Source organism: Mesocricetus auratus, unplaced genomic scaffold, assembly GCF_017639785.1.
Source record: "Mesocricetus auratus isolate SY011 unplaced genomic scaffold, BCM_Maur_2.0 Super-Scaffold_6730, whole genome shotgun sequence".
NCBI lineage: Eukaryota > Metazoa > Chordata > Mammalia > Rodentia > Cricetidae > Mesocricetus > Mesocricetus auratus.
In genome coordinates this window covers 87,152,131-87,169,937 of record NW_024429184.1, presented here as the reverse complement: position 1 = coordinate 87,169,937, position 17,807 = coordinate 87,152,131, and the positions used below count along the sequence as shown (strand labels likewise).

The 17,807-nt window shown below is 42.5% G+C and overlaps 1 protein-coding gene across 4 annotated transcripts in view; it reads left to right on the top strand.

Annotated features, from left to right (window-relative positions):
• Window positions 1-17,807, top strand: part of Ldlrad4 (low density lipoprotein receptor class A domain containing 4) — a 328,936-nt gene that overhangs the window by 111,238 nt on the left and 199,891 nt on the right. For all 4 annotated transcript variants that reach the window (XM_005074630.4, XM_013116803.3, XM_013116802.3 and 1 more), the window contains exon 2: window positions 113-581. In XM_005074630.4, the coding sequence (XP_005074687.1) occupies window positions 542-581 (40 nt within the window). In that variant the 5' untranslated portion in view covers window positions 113-541. The remainder of the gene's footprint in view (window positions 1-112; window positions 582-17,807) is intronic.

Sequence of the window (17,807 nt, the reverse complement as noted above, 5' to 3'; positions counted from 1 at the left end):
CCTCAGCCTCCCAGGTGCTGGGATGGTAATTACACATCACCATGCCCAGCAGGTGCTGGTCTCACTTTTCCCAAGGCCATTAAGACACTGATTTCTTTCTTTTTAATTTTAGCAAGAAGAGAAACAGAGCACAGAGAACAGCCGATCAGAACAGGCCAGACTCCCTGGTGAGGCTGAGACTGCCCAGTTTGTGGAAGATGCTGGCCGCCTCAAGGCTGAGAAGCCCTTCATCTTGAGGTGAGACAGCGGGTTTCAGCTGGACAGCTTCTCCATTCCCGACCTCACCATGGCTTCAACTCTCTGGCTGGATGGCTGATGTGACTGTGTGACCCCCATGCTGTTGGACTGTGTGCCATCCAGGTAGTGCCTGCTCACAGGGTGTGGGGAGCACAGCCAGTGGGCATCAGATGCTCCCAGAAGTTGGACCAGCAGAGTGATGGACTTGGACAGGCTAAGATGGAAGTGACCTGAGACCTCGCCCAGGCAGTTTCTTCACAACAGGACAAGTTAAGAATCGAAACAGGCTTGTCTGGGGAGCAGTATGCCGGAAGCTGGTTTTCAGGCCACAAACGCGTTCACAGGTGAGAAAACCTAATTGGGAGGCTTTCATTTCACTATTGGGTAGCGGGTAACAAAATGCCAAACAACTGTATATAATATGGAGGTGTGTTTAAATGTACAAGCTGAAGGCCATGCAGAGTCAAGGGTTCAGGCTGCCATGGTAACCGATTTTGACAAAATAATAGTATACTTTTTTCCCCTTTCTCTAAATAGAGCTATATCATTTGAAGAACAATGCATCAGTGATTTTTCTTTAAAGGGCTAGGAAAACTGTCCAAGGGGAAATGTATTGCTGACCAGTAACCTTTCCCTTTCCAGTTTTACATCTTCAGGTTTATAAGACAAAGACCAGTGCGGTGGTGGTGCTAGGGGGCACCATGGCTGAGCTAATTTTGCAGTTAGGATCACTCTCTTGTAAATGAGCCTACAGAGAAGCTAGGATTAAATCGGGATTTATTGTTGATTTCTTCCCGCACTGGCCTCCGGTTTGCACATTTTACAAGGAGCCACTTTGGCTAGTGCTTGAACAGTGGCTGAGATACAGTGACTTTTGATTTTGAACTCTGGCTGTTTGATTGATTTAACATCTCGGGAAATTGCTCATCTTCGGGACCTGTGGTTCCTTGTTTATTGGGAACAGTATGAAACTTAAAGAAAATAGTTTGTTTTATGTAAAAAGCTTAGGGAATCTAGGAAAAATATTTTATATGAAAAGCCATGTTTTTTTAATTTTGTGTGATTTACTTAAAAGTGAAGATGACAGAAATGGGGAAAGTGACTGTGTTGTTATCCCCGTGACACTTGAACTGAAGCTTTTCAAATTTTTTGGCGAGAACAGGTCAGGTTGTTGGGGTGCCTGGACAAAGGAGTTGAGGCTTGGAATTGAGAACCACGGGGCATTCACTAGACATTTTTCTGACTGATCTCATTCCTTTTCACGTTCTGTTTATGAATGAAGGTGCTCCAGGCCTTCACTGTACCCTTCTGAGGAAGGCTAAGGACACTGGCATGAGATGTTGAGGCAGAGTTCTATTGCGGAGTTAGGTGGCCAGGCTCACCTGTTGGCTCCTCACTCACTGAGGGAACATGGCTAACTCTGAAGGTCTGGGCACCCTGGCTGTTACCTGGAGGCCTGAACTACAGCACTTCTGTCTGAAGCTGTGATGGGGAAGGTTATCCTCAAAGGACCATGACTAAAAAAAGATATTTAAACATACGCTCAGAAGACAGAGAGCAAAGCTGAGCTCTCTAGAATCATCTTCAGATGTTGTGGGCTAGAATCTCTGCCTTGTAATCATTGCTTAGCCCATGCACCTCTGGTTGCTTTGGTTTAAAAACCTGCTTACCCATGGATGTCATATTCCCTTCTGTGTGGAGGGTGCTTACTTTAAAGCATTTCTGTGACGTGGTCAGGTGTCACTTGGCCTCCTCCAGAAGGCAACTAAGGATGAGAGGCATATAGAGAGGCCCATCGAGAGGCTCTTAAAAGCAGTTCTGAGAAGAGGGGACAAGAATAGAAAAGGGAGAGGACTTGGGGCAAGACAAACCTGAAGAGAAAGAACCCCGAGTTCGTCATACTAGGCTAGTCCCCAGACAGGAGCATTCCCAGTGACGTTAGCCCTAACACCACTGCTCCCGAGTATGTGAACAGTCCTCCACTTGTTGTTTTCTTCCTGGCTCCTGAGGCTGCTTCCATGCTTGCCTTGCCATCCTAAACCAGTACTGGTTCATTGTGGTTTATACTTGGCCACACCCAATCCTCACCACTCCTCCATCACAAGGGGAAAATACGAAAAAGAAGACAGGTCAACGTGTGTGGCTCCGGATGAAGCAACAACCAGCAGCCCCAGTTCTGCTTGGAGCATCCCTGGGCTTTTCAGACATTAAAGCCCCAGTAAATGATAGCTGTTACTGTAATTGCCAGCTGTATCTGCTCCCTCCAGGTCCCTCCTCCCACTACACGCTTGCTCAGGCCACTCTTGTGCCCCTCCCCTCCAGCTCACATTTTCTTATCTCTTTCTTTTCTCCAGAGCTCTATTTCTTTGTCCCTTTATCTCTTCCATGTTATGTCAGCTGACATCAATAACAGTCACACAGCAAGAGTAATATTAGTGGTGAGAGGATAACTATGGCTAATGTGCCTGAGAGTCCAGTGTGCTGGGCACCTGTGTGACTTACCTGTTTTTGTTTTCTTTTCCCTCTGTTAATCTTTACAATACCTCTGAGGCCATGCTGGTGTTGCTGGGCCATGGAGAACAATCAGTGAAGCCTGGAGTTGGAAGTGCCAGTGGTCCTCTCTTCATTTTTCCTTCCAGTATCTTCCTCTATTGCTTTCTAACTTATTCTAAAACTATTACTACTTAAAGTGTGTGTGTGTGCTCACACACTTGTACACATAAACTTGTACACATACACTTGTACACATACACTTGTACACATATACTTATATACACACACTTGTACACACTTGTACCCACACTTGTACGCATATACTTGTACACACACTTGTACACACACTTGTACGCATATACTTGTACACACACACTTGTACACACACACAATGCCATGATACACATGGGGAGACCAGAGGATAACTTGTGGGAGTCAGTTCTTGCCTTTTAGCATGTGTGACCTGGGGCTGGAACTCAGGCCATCAGACTTGCTGGCAAGTACCTTTACTTACTAAAGTCATTTTGCCAACCTTCAGTGACCTTTCCACACTAGTGATGTATTGGATTTTCTACCTTGGTTTTGCCCGCAGAGATCAGAATTTAGTTAGTCTTCGCATAACCTAAATCTGCTAAATCAGGACTGTGTGCATGGAAGTCTAGAAGTACAAAATGCCAGGATCTTACAGAGAGCAGTGTTTCTAGAGAGGCCAAAGATGGGTTTGGAGAAATGGTTTCAAACAAAGGGTGCCATCTGTTTGTACCTTCCTTAATTAATCATTTCATTATAAGATGCTATTAGATACCCGATACTATTGATCATAGCACATACATGCATTCAGGATGATGGCTTTTAGCTTCCCCATATCTCTGGGAAGCAACCAGTGATACAAATCAAGGATATACAAATACTTGCCCCTGGTGGTTAATCTCAGTTGTCAGCTGAAGAGGTCTAGAGTCACCTGGGAGATGGGCTTCTGGAGATGCCTGTGTGGGGGGGGTTGTGCTGACTGAGGTGACTCACCTGCTGGGGGTGGCACCTTTCCCTGAGCTAAGATCCAGTTCTCTATGTAGAGGAGCTAAGGACAAACATGCATCACTCTCTGCTTCTCGACTGTGGATATCATGTCTCAAGCTTCTGCTGCTGTGACTCCTGTCTCATGGGTTGTAACACTGACCTGTGAGCCCAAACAACCTTTTCTCCCTCAAGTTGCTTTTGTCATTTTGAGTACCAGGAAATTGGGCTGGCCTGGAAGGGGGTTCCTATCGCTTTGGCTCAGTATCTTAGCTTCTGTCTCCTCTCTCCTTTGGTTGTGTCACTTGTAACAGTTTCCGTGACATAGGCTGGAAGGGACAAGCAACTGAATGAAGCTGTTAACCTCAAAGGTGAAAGATGTTCATTGGTGATCTTCTTATCTGGTTTTGTTCCTTTATCCTATCAGTTTTATCCCACACATCAGTCCGCATGCTTTTGGAGTTGAAGATCGTATCGAGTTTGCCAATTGTCAATAAGAAAGAATATTGTTGTCTGTGTTCTAAATGGTGCCCTGTCAAGGCATTTGTCCTTAGCTTTAAATCTTGCTTGGGGACAAGGAAAAAAATCACTATGCCATTAACCATACCTCAACTGAGAAGGAATTTGTCACATTATCACGTATGAAGCAATTTTGTTGGAGACCGAAGCTTAGCAGACTGCAATCTGGCTGTGGGAAGAGCCAGTGACTCTGAGGCTGTGTTTGCATGGGAAAGCCTCCACTTGCTTGCAATGTGTGAAATGAAGGCACACTTTGACCTTCCCCCACCGTGTGGTTAGAGTCACTCACCCATCTTTCCTTCTGAGTGAGTATAGCTCTACCCAGAGATGAAGTTCATCTTCCCAATGGGATTTTTCTTGGGCTACTCTTTGTGTATAGGACTTGATGTATTGTTTTTGAAGTGCTCAGAACATATTGGGAAATTATCTTAGTTGCTTTGGTGATGATTTTTAGTTAAAAACGATAAGCCTTCACTTTGTAAGTAATATCTGCTCATTGTAAGGAAATTTGGAAAGCACAGACAAGCCAAAAGAAAAGAGTTACAAATGCATGGTCGTGCTATATAAAGCTTCTCTCTGTTAACACTATGACTTAGATCCTTTCAGCCTTTTTCCCCTGTGCAAAATTCTTCATCCAGGGCTGTGTTCATAATGCGTGTTCAATTTGTAAGTGGATCATTCAACTTTTGTATTACATTATGAGCACATTTTTAAAAACAGGGCTTTAAATTACTGCATAATATCCTTTTATATACTTGACTTTTAAAATCATGTTCCTCTTGTTGAATATGCACCTTTTTTACCTTGATGAATACCTTCATGCATAAAAGTCCTTCTGCAGGCTCGATTATTTTCATAGGATAAGCCCCCAGAACAGAATTAAGGGTCTAAAGTAGGGACATTTATTAAAGCAAACGATTCAATTTCCCAAGAGCTTTGGTTAATCCTTCCTTTTGCGGCTGTACTAACATCAGTTCCTTTGAGTTGCCAGTTGCTTGTTCACAGCCAGTGTATTCTGAATTAGTGGTCTGCTCTCCAGTGTTAAGCTGAGATGGAGAAGCCCTTGCCGGCCTCCACATACATACAAGACACTGTGAAACATGCTGCCCTACAGGAAGGCGGAAGACTGCGTGTTAGATTGATCACCTCCATGTTTAGTAATGTGGGCTAGTTAAGAACTTAGGTGGTCTTAATCATACTGTTTTTATTCTTCCGTGTAGCCTTTCTTCCCAGCTGTAGCTTGTTGAGGCAATTGTGTAATGATGATGGTACATAGACTGCTGGAAGATACGGCACTATGGCAAAAACAAAGACCTGTTGGCTCTGGGCAGAGGGAAATAAGAATTTTAGACTATGTGAGTCAGCCTCCATCTTAGACTTCCTGCTACTGTTAGAGATGGCCTGAAGCTTATAGTTAGGAGTGACTTGGTAGACATCCCGCCAAGGTGGAGAATCTGTGTCTTCCTTGCCTCTGAAACTACACTTGGATACCTCAAAGATTTTACATGATTCTTAGGGGCTTAAAGAAACTGTTACAATGGTAGGAGGAAACCCCTTCTGTAGAACTTATAGCAAGCCGCTCTTATGTTTATTTTACACACAAGGGGGATAGGAGTCAATTTAACTGTCTTCAGATATCTGAAAGGAAGTCTTTATGGGTGATGGTGGGTGGATGTATGTTTTTAGCTACTAATGAACAAAAGGGAAGAACCCTTAAACTGAGTAGTTGGGTTGCCTACTTTCCTCTGTTGACAGAACGAGTGGATTTGGTCTTTCCAGAGGTGTGGCTAGTGTTTCATTCAGGCACAGAAAAGGCATTGTTCTAAAGGCTCTGGACAGCCTTCCGCCCACCCCAGACCTCCAGCTTCTAGCTCTTTGCTGTGGTCTTCAAGGTCATGCCTTTGGGATGACCCATAGATGACTTCATCCCACACTCTGCAGTTGCCTGGGGTGTTTCTTTTAAAAGATTCTAAAAATCACTTTTCAGTGGTAGGAGTGAGAAAAGAATCATGGACAAAATTTCTCTGGTTGTCATAAGGAGACATTTGCTATATTTCTTCTGTGAGTTCCTAGGCTTGTCAGTGTCTGCCAGCCTGAAGGGATGGACTGGCCTCCACTTCTGTTGTTCTGTCTGAATTATCAGAGACTTCCAGCAAGTATGTGTCTTAAGTTGGAAATACAGACTTTTATGTGTCTGCTTTTAATCTTCACCTGGTTACTCTTGTTATTTCGGGTTTAGAGTTCACAGGGCTTGAAATGAAAATGTGATATGGTGATGATGGCAGTGTGGATGTAGTTAATGTCATGGTTTACCTAAAGAATGATTAAAATAGTTTAATTTGAGTGATCGGAAGAGTACATTTTGGTTTTTTTGAGACAGGGTTTCTCTGAGGATTTGGAGCCTGTCCTGGAACTCACTCTGTAGACCAGGCTGGTCTTGAACTCACAGATTCGACTGTCTCTGCCTCCTGAGTGCTATGATTAAAGGTGCGTACCACCACTGACTGGCTGAAAGAGTCCACTCTTATGTTACACAGTAAGAGTGGTTTTTATAAACAAACAAATACACCACCACCACCACCACTTCACCCCAAATCAAAGCAGAACTGTTGAACTTATTTTGATAGAGTGAAGATTTTAACCTGGTTCTTATGGAGTAAGGAAGGGGGAGAAAGAGGAGAAGGTGGAAATGATTGTGTTGTGCAGGACGAAGGTCTTCTTTAAACTTTGTGGTGTGTTTGGAGGAAAACGGGTAGTTTCTCCCATCAACTTGCTATGCTGCTGAGCCAACTCTCCCTCTTTGCTTGGTGCTTACTGTGAGGAGAGGCAATTGTGTGTTGCTGACCTGGCTCGTGTCTCTTGCTGACCTAGCTCAAGTCCTGTGGGTGACCAGTCCGCTTTCTACTGCGTGAAGCTTCCCTGTAGAGTATATCTTGGTCATGGTCCTCTTAGCCCCACAGATAGCTCACACAGTGACAGCTTCCTCTGTCCTATAATAGTCTTTCTTTTCTTTTGGGAATGGGTGGTATTGTTGTGTTTATTTCTTAATTGAAAAATAATTTTTCATACAATGCATTCTGATCACTTTCCCCTTCCTCATCTCCTCCTAGGTCCTCCCTACCTCCCCACCTGTCTGATTTCTCTCTTTAGGAAACAAACAGGAAAAAACAAACCAAAAAAACTATCAATAAAACCAGAGTAAAACAAAACAAATAAACAGAAAAAAATAACAAAGAAAAGCATGAGTAACACATACACACACACAAATATAAAACCCATAAAAACACAAAATTGAAAACTATACTATATAAGCCAAATATATGTAAATGTAAAAAAATGGTCAAACAAAGCATTATGAGGCAAAAACATCTCCAGAAATGCCATTGAATTTGTTTTGGTCATCTATTGCTTAGTATACAGGCCTGCCCTTAACTGTAGTTTGTATATCCAGTGAGACTACATTGTAAAAACTGATTTTTTTTCTTTTGTGCATGGTTATCAATTAAAGATAACTCTGGGTTGGGGTGAGGGTTTCTGTCCAGTTCCTCTTTCAGTTCTGGGATCCCATCTGGTTTAGACCAGTGTGTGCTGCCACAGTCTCTGTGAGGTCGTATGTGTGTCTGGAAGGCACTGTTTCCCTGGTGTCTTCCATCCTAAGAGGCGTTTACAATCTTTCTGCCTCCTTTTCCCCATACTGCACTGAGCCCTGAGGGAAGGGGATTGATGGAGATAGCCCATTAAGTGCTGAGTGTTTTGTAAAGTCCCTCACACTCTGCACAGCTTTGGGCTCTACATGAGTTACCATCTATTTCAGGAGGAAGCTTCTCTGATGACGAAGCAAGATACTGATCTATGAGTATGGCAGAACGTTGTTAGGCATCATTATATTGCTATGTTCTATTAATAGAAGAATAGCATTTGATTTTTCTCCTAGGTGCATGGACTATCTGGTCTCTGGTTCTTGGCCACCTGAGCAGTATCAGGCATGGGTTTTATCTCTTGGACTGGGCCTTAAATCCAGCCAGATAGTGGTTGGTTACTTCATAACTTTTGTGCCACTATTGCATGCTATCATGCAGGCAGGTCACTATTGTAGATTGAAGGGTTTGTAGCTGGGTTGGCTCTTACCCTTCTCCCCTGGGAGCATGCAGAGTACTTTCCAGACCATATCAGTCAGGGTGAAAGGTCTTGTTATAAACCAGCTTAACTTCTCAGTGTTCTCTGTAGCAAAGTGATTGGGCCCCCTGCATTGGTGTAGATTGGCATCCTGGGTGACTTCTTAACCCACATGCCCAGAATCTGGTTCTTCTTGGGAAATAGTAGGAGTGGAGTTAGAGATGTTGAAACTGAATTTAAGCCAGGGATTTTAGTGTGCTTCTATGCTATGCCAGCCCAAGTTGTGTTTGGTTCATCAGGGTTCCTTCTGCTCCAACTTCATTCACATGTACCCCTTTGCTTCTGGGGCCTTTTAATCAACAGTTCCTCTGACCCATGGATGTTTATGGAAGTTTTCATAGCAAAAAGTCTGACCTTCCCTGGTCTCCACTCTGGCTGTGCCATCTTGGATGAGAAGCAACAATTCTCTGTGCCCAACTTTCCTTATTAAATCATTTAAAGGGCTGTTGAGGGGAACATTCTATGACTGTAGATGGATAAAGCAGTTAGAACTATGTAAGAGACATAGTAAGTAGGCAATAGTTAGTCTTGCTTCAGGGACACTGCTGCTACTAAAAGCATGGCTTCAGGGCCTCAAGAGGCTGCTGGCTATGGACTCACATTATTGACAGCTGCAAATTTGCTGCCTCTGAAAACTTCAGCAGTTCTGTACGTGGCAGCATATTTGCTGATGAGGTCTGAGACATTTCCCTGTTGATAAAGAGGCTTTCAGCGATGGCAACATTGGAAGTCATGATAGATGCTCATGTGAACATATACTTTCTAGTTAATTTGTTAAATCACTGTAAGAAAATAAGCTTCTGATACTGGTATACTTCTTTTAAGTCAAGTAATGTCTCTATACAATGGATTGTTCTGAATGGAGTGACTCAATGATTTCACCCCACAGTCCTTCTTACATATATATCATTTAGATACAACTTATTTTGCTACATTTTGTAGCACTGCAGAGATATAATTTCTATTATATATGCCCATAAACAGTTTGTGTTGTCTGTCTTTGTCTTTTACCTGCTGTCCCCCACTCCTGTTCTGTTATGTGGATTTTCAGGAGTGTTCTTGAGTCTGGAGATCATTGACATTCATCCTCTTATTGGTTTTCATTGTCTTTGATACTAGACCAAGACTGTCCAATCTTTTGAATGAGGAATTGTCTTTTGGATACTTAAAAATGACTAGGTGCTTGATGAGGGGATGTAAATGACTTTCAAGATAGGAAAACATGTTATTTAGTAGTTTATTTTGATGACAAGATTCTTTGGGGTCATATTATCATCATCTACATTTGTTTATTTTAGTGTGGGGGGAAAGGGGTTAGTTATGTATATAAAAGTGCTTTAGAAGCATTTGATGTACTTCCTGATGTCTTGTAAGATTCCACAGATCTGAAAGAATTTCTGTTTTTAGGGGGAATTCATACTTGGGTTATATATATTTGTGAGTTTATCAGATCAAGAACATGGGTGTATATGATCTCTCTTTTCTAACACATTCACTGAAAACACTTGGGGCTAGGATGAGGCCTTGCTTTTTTTTTTTTTGTAAAGAGGAATGGACTGGGGTTATTTAGTGGTCCACAAGTCCATGCTTAGATTTATTTATTTGACATATATGTATTGAGCTCTTGCTGTATACGAGGTGCTGTAGTTAGTGTTGTGGTACATGATGAAGAAGATGTAGCCAGGTCTCACTCACATTCATGGTATTTACACTGTGGCTGGGGAGACAGATAATAGAGACGTTGACCCAAAGCTCCTGAAATTTCCAGAAGCAACGGCCATATCTTACAGAAAGTAAGCTGGAGAAAGGAAATAAGGGAATGGTGGCTTTGCCATAGTGTAGTGATGATTGCTACTGACAAGATGGTGTGACAAGGTCTCTCTAAGGTTCAGTGTGGAGGAGACAATGCGAAAACTGGGCCTGGAGTAAGAACAGAGCTGGGGTTTCAGAAACCACATGACAGTCATCCAGATGGCCACATGCTCAGAGGCAGGCTGGGTACTTGGATAGTCACTTGACTCCTTACCTCCCATGCTGAAGGAGAGAGAATCTATAAATTTTAGCAATATATATATATATATATGTTATATATAATACAAACACACACATGTATATTACATTATATTTTTTCTTGAATCGTGGCTTTGTAAAAATTGCTCACTTCCCAAACACCGATTCCACTAAAAGACCTTATATATTCAAAGTCGCTTTGGTGTCTGTATTTTCTTGGCACTCTGTAAGCACATTGCTCAAACATGTTGATAGAAGTTATAGGAGAGACAGGTTGACCATGGCTCAGCAAATTTTCATTGTTGATCATTGAGAACTGTGAGCCAGGCCAGCAGGGCTGCTCTTTGGGTCTGGGAGAACCGGGGCTTCTCTGCAGCAGGATTGAGGGACAGGGAAGAAACAGCTGCGACCACGATCACTCTTTACAGGTTGCATTTGGGGGCATCCTTGTGGAGAATGGCACTTGCTTTTAGCCCTGGTTCTCCTCTCTGAAACTGGCCCAGTCTCGCCTGTGCCAGGCCATTTCTGATTGTGTGTCCCTTTCAAGTCACCTTCGCCTCCGCCACCAGTCCACATCAGAATTTGTCCTCACATTTGCCTTCGCAAACAGTTTCCAAGGGGAATTTGTCCTCATCCAGGGACAACAGCTTAGTGATATCCTGGTGGCAATGAGCGGTGGCTCTTTGCCAAGGCAGTTTTCAGTCTTGACATACTTTGTCACTTCTCACTTAGCATGAGAACATCTGACACGCTTTTCATCATATTTTCAGCAAGAAACACTGCTTTTTAAAGAGAGATGAATGAAAAACATGCCTCTCTCCCTCCTGTTTTCCCATCTTCTCTTGAGGCTCTTGGCCATCGGAAGCCTCTGCTTGTCCTTTGTGTTTTTCATGGTTTCTGTGATGGAGCAAGGTACCTGCTCCTGCCCATTGTTTAAAAAAACCAAAGGCACCTGTTGCTCCAACCCAGGTTTGTGCCTTCATTAGGAGGAGAGGCCCATTTCCAGAGCCTAACTTGTTTAGTGTTGGTACTGACCTTTGGCTAAATCTCTTAAATCACAGGACTTTTTGTTTGTTTCTTGGAACATGAAAATTTTTTGTGGAAGGTGGTTGCACTCCTTTAATCCCAGCACTCGGGAGGCAGAGGTAGACAGATCTCTGAGTTTGAGGCCAGCCTGGTCCAGATGGCCAAGGCTACACATAGAAACCCTGTCTCAAAAAAACCAAAAAGAGGGAAAAATTGTAATCTAGATATATTACCAAAATGTATTTGGGCATGTAGAGACTTTTAAATTAAAACCAAAACAAAACATAAAGCCTCAATATTTTTTGTGTGTGAATAAAAGTCAGAAGTTCTCAGATAAGTAATTTGTAAACCTTGCAGACAGTTTTAAAATTCTGTGTGTGTGTGTGTGTGTGTGTGTGCGTGAGAGAGAGAGATAGAGAGAGAGATAGAAAGAGAAAGAGAGAGAGAGAGAGAGAGAGAGAGAGAGAGAGAGCGAGAGCACGCATATGTATGTTATACATGAATTTGGAGGTGATTTCTGTTCTATATAGATCCTGAGGATTGAACTCAGGTCAAGCTAGCAAAGCAAATGCTTTTATTCACTGGGCCATCTTGTCAGCTGTACAGCTGCACAGACAGCAGTTAGTAAACTTGCTCCAGATGAATAGAGCAGCCAGCTACCTAGGATGATTTGGTAACTTTCCCTTTATTTGAATTGTGACTTGGCAAACTCGGCATGTTGACGAATGGATGAATGTCAAGCAAGAAAGAAATGTTTCTATCAAAAGGCTTTTGTCAAGCATTTGGGGAAAAGATGGGGGAAACAGGGTTATCACACTTAGAGGTGACAGATTAGAAGGGATTGTTTACACATTGGCTGATTCCATCATAATTTAAAAAGACAGCAGTATTAAGATGTGGCAGAGCTGTCCTCAGATAACACATGGCTGATGAGAGCAGCGCGTCCTTATGATGAAATGGTATGCAGCGGTTATTTAACAACATTTGGGAAGAGTTTCCTTGCCCTTCACACACTCTTATACTTTAAAATTTTAAAATGTTGGCTGAGTTTTCCCATGCTTGGGAGTCTGAGGCAGGAGGGTCTTGAGTTATAGACTGGTCTTGTCTGCACAGTCAGAATTTGTCTGGAGAATAAGTAGATAAATACATGAAAGGGCATTTAAAAAGCTTGCTGTAAAACAGGTGAAAAAGAATTTTTTTGAGACAGGTAACCACCCTGGCTGTCCTAGAACTCACTCTGTAGACCAGGCTGGCCTCAAACTCACAGAGATCTGCCTGCCTCTGACTCCTGAGTGTTAGGATGTCACCACCTCCTGGCAAAAAGATTTTTTTTTAATACTGAGAGAATGAAGACTACAAATGGATCAAGTAGATTAGAAGTGGTAAGTTTTGCTTTCTTACATTTCCTCATTTGTAGATGCCCAGTTTTCCTGTCTCAAATGAGGAGGAGGAGGATGCCGGGGAAAGAGCAAGAGCATCTAGATGTGCCTGTTCTGGTGAAGCAGGAACTCAGTAAATGAAGGTGATGCTTGAGTTACATGAGCTAGTCACCTGACAGATGAAGGTTAGAGGTGAGACATCTGTAGCATGAGAAATAAAAACCCAGAGACAGACATTAGGGCTCAAAGTGAAGAGCAGAGAAGCAAAACGGCCAAGCCAGTAGATCTTACCTCCACCCAGCTGAAATCAAAGTCCTGTCTCCACAAATCCTCTAGGCAAAAGCTCTGAGTTCCTGTCTCCTCCTCCTCACATTCCTTTCTCCCACAAGCCATATTCTCCTGTCTCCACCTACCTAGTGCTGGGATTAAAGTTGTATGATTCCAAATGCTGGGATCAAAGGCTCTGTTACCCTCCCCTCACTCTTGTGTAGGCCAGGGTGGCTTTGAACTTAGAGAGATCCATCTGCCTTTGTCTCCTGAGTCCTGGAATTAAAGGTGTGTGCCACCACTGCCTAGATTCTACAGCTAACTAGTGTGACTGGCTCTGCTAACAAGTTCATGGCTTAAACACACTACTATCCCCAAATTTCATCTCAATTACAAAGTTTTTTTTTCCTATCTCATATGTCTGTGCTTTTTGGGCATGCAAGGTAATTTGAGAGGAGTTTGTATATGTAGATATGAGTATTTTGACCACTCCAAGAATCTTCCTTGCCAGTAAGTTTTAACACACACAGCCCTTTGTGCTGCCCCGGGCTGATGTGGATGATGTTGCTGATGCAAGTCCAGAGAGGCGCCCGATGCTCCTGGTTGGCTTCTCTCTTTCTGCTCCACACAAAAGGCAGTTTTCTTTGATGTGAGAGACAATTTCTTCCTAATCCTGTTTCTTTAGATTGAGTAAAGAATTACCAATGGTTGTTTCTATGTAACTTTTTCTTTTTTTTTTTAATTTAGAAACAAGCTTGCTTCCATATCAATCCCAGCTCCTCCCCCCCCCCCGCCACCTACCAACCCCCCCTTCCCCCCACCCAATTCCTACTCTGCTCCCCAGGGAAGGTGAGGCCCTCCTTGGGGGGATCTCCAAAGTCTGTCCTATCATCTGGGGCAGGGTCTAGGCCTTCCCCCAAGTGTCCAGGCTGAAAGAGTATCCCTCCATGTGGAATGGGCTCCCAAAGTCCATTCATATGTTAGGAATAAATACTGATCTACTACCCGAGGCCCCATAGATTGCCGAAGCCTCCACACTGATACGCAAATTTAGGAGGTCTGGATAAGTTCCATGCTGGCCTCTCAGCCATCAGTCTGGGATTCATGAGCTCCCCCTTGTTCAGGTCAGCTGTTTCTGTGGGTTTCACCAGCCTGGTCTTGAAGCCTTACTATGTAACTTTTAAAAGTACCAATTTATATATATTTATGACTGATAAAATCTACCTGTAGGTTTGCATCAAATTTCAGTGTGTGTCTCATAGGATTATAGGGCTTGGAAAGTAGCCCCATGATAGGGCATTTGCCCAGCATGCATGAGTAAGACCTGTATTCAAGCCCCTATGCTGAGTGCTGAGTGACTAGGACTTTTGGGTTTTGTCACTGCTGTTGTTTGCTTTGTGGCAGTGATCTGTGGATGAGAAGCCAAGAGTCCCTATATATTAAGAAACAACATAAGTGATGCTACCTGGTCATTCCTTGGTGGTGTGTAGGGTTATCATGCTGACCCACTGAAGGAATACAGTGTCCTCTTTGCCCATGGGTTTCAATAGCACAAAGTTCAGTAGCACAAGTTTCAGTAGCTTACTGGAGACGATAACTTCACCTTTGTGCTAAACCTGCTTACTCTAGAATTCCCAGACATGCTTAATCATTCTGTCTGCCTCTGAAAGCAGAGACCAGTATGGGGGGTGGGGTAGGGCTCTGGAAACTAGTGGGAGGCAGACCTAGTCATGCAAGGTACAATTTCTCATGATGCGGGTGTGGGCTGACTCACACCCGGATGCATTTCATCCCTAGTGCTGTGGGATTTCAGCATACTGGTTTCGTTGGGCACTAGGTGAGAAGATTGGAAAGGAATTGCCAAGGAACTTCTCCACACTTACAGGATGAGGTGTGTGCTTTCCAGGTGATGACTATGAGGGGAAATACAGTTGGCTAGGGTGCTAAGGTTGGGCATGTGGCAAGTGAAAGTAGATTTGAGTCCTTGACCTCTGAACACCAGACACTGATCCAGCAATAAAATAAAATGACTGTTTATAAGGGCAATCTAAGGCCGGGACTGTAAGCCTTGGCTCTTTGAAGGCATCTATAAATTTAACATGATAGTCCAATACTCTGTGCATTAATATAAGAAGTGAAGACCATGACAATGTAGTGGTGTTGATTTTAAGGTTTTCTTTGGATTGTTTTGTCTTTGTGCAATGTTTTAGACAACCCAAGAATTAGTGTTGAAGAGGACACAGGCTCTGTTTCCCCTTCAGTGTCTCTCACTTAACTCAGAAAGGATGATCTGAATAAAACACCAGAGGATCTCTGGTTTCTGTTCTTATAAGAGTCACACAAATATAGTATCTCATGGGAAAATATAATCCCCCTCCATTCATTGAGAGTATGTGATTATCTGGGATAAATTTGACCCAGAGATACATTATACCTCCAGTGCTGAGATGTTGCTTTAACACTGTGGTTGGATGCGAAGATGAACAAGACAAAGGTACTGGCTCTCAATTCATTACTTACATTGATGACTTTGTAAATTTATCCCACGATTGTCGCAGAGTACCAGCACCTACTATACCATTGCAAGTTCTGACTTGGGAATAGATGAACATCTATAACTCAAAGAATACAAACAAACAATTCAATCTCCACCCTATATATCAAGAATAAACATGCTGCCCCAAAAAGCAGGAAACAACTCCATTCACATTGCCTCCCTTAAAAAGAAAGGAAGATTAACATAGGAATAAATGTAACCAAGAAACTGAAAAGTGAAAACACCAAAGAAATCGAAGATTTCCTTGCTCATGTGCCATAAGAATTAATATTGTGAAAATGGCTGTATCATCAAAAGCTACCTGAAGGATTCCATCCAATCCCCATCAAAGTCCCAATGTCATTCTTTATAGAAATAGAAAAAAATCGTAAAATTTATATGGAAGCAAAAAAAGAGTCTAGATAGCCAAAACACTCCTGAGCAAAGAGAATATGCTATAGGCATCCCCATATCTGATAAGTTATTATAGAGCCATAGTGGGGAAACACAACATGGGGCTGGGGAGATGGCTTCATTGGTAAAAGTGCTTGCCTTGCAAGCATGAAGACACAGTCCAGCTACATGTAAGAAGCTTGTGTGTTACTTCATGCTGCCACTGAAAAGGTAGAAACAGGAGGGTCACCAAACCTTGTGGGATAGCTAGTTTGACTGAATCTGTGAGCTCCAGGGTCAGTGAGAGACCCTGCCTAGAAATCCAAGATGGAGGGTAATTGAGGAAAACAACTCTGACCTCTGTATGTGTACATACATCCACATATAACACACACAGATCATGGTATAGAAACATATAGTTGCAGTTATGTGATTGTTGACAAAGATGCAGAAAAATAAACATCGGAGAAAAGACATCCTCATTATGACATTGAGAAACTGGTTACTCACATAATGAAAGAAATTAAGATATCCATCTCTTACAAAATCAATCCAAATCAATCAAAGACCTTAATGTAAGTCCCGGAACTCTGAAACTGTCATAGGAAGAAACAGGAAAAACACTTGATGGGATAGGCACAGGCAAGGACTTTCTTAATGGGACTCCAGTTGCTTTGGAAACTATGCCAATAATGAACAGATGGGACCTCATGAAGTTAAAATGTTTCTGCATAGCAAAAGAGTTGATTGAATAAAGAGATGGCATATAGAATGGTAGATAACCTTAATTCGCTATACATCTGACAGAAGGTTAATATCTAGATACACAAAGAACTCAAAAATCTAAACAAGAAATTAAACAATACAATCAATAAACTGAGATACAAGTGAGCTGCCTAGTCAAATGGTAGGGTGCACCTGGTCAGCTTCCCTTGCAAACAGTGTGCATGTTGAGAGCGTGGTGGACTTGCCTGGATTGTACACCTACCTGTAGTGCATCACAAGCCCATTCATGGCCCTTGTAACTTCTTGTAGCTGTAGACAGGGACACCATTACTTCCTAGAAGATAGGGGCTCAGTTGAATAGTTGAACGAGGGAACTTTTAAGGGGTAATTTGACGGTATATATAAAAATATAAAACCAGAGTCTGGGACTATGAATCCGATAGGATATTTTTCTAGTATATTGAAGCTCTAGGTTTGATCCCCAGTGCCACAGAATAAACACATATACATATGTGTTTTCAGCCATTGATAGTGATCAAGAACATTTTTTTTGTGTGGTGGTGTGGTGGTCAAACCATTCTATTCAATAGGTCAAGGGTGGTGGGGGGCTCAAGAGGTCCTTACCTACAGTAGGGCAGGTCTGGACAAACTCCTTGCTAAAAGTTGGGCAAGAATATTTATTAAGATGGAGAGTTAAGGAAACCATAGTTAATTTGAAGCATTTCCACATCTACAGAACTGGCATATGACTTGCAGTTGCCTGAAGAATGGTGAATGTGAGCCTTATGAGTTGTGTTTTCCTTCTGGCTCAGGAGTGAAGATGCCTGTTATTTCTTTTGATGTGCCCTCTTTCTTCTGTTGCCTTTCCTTTCTTTTTCTCTTCGGCTTTTAGAAAGTTTGTCTTGGTTCTGTAGATTCTGTTCCGAGTGTGCATTAATGTTTATAAGGACAGTAAATTAGATTAAAACACATTACTAAAAGTGATTATTACTGTTGTTAAATTTTCACTAAACAAATTCAGGGACAGTGTG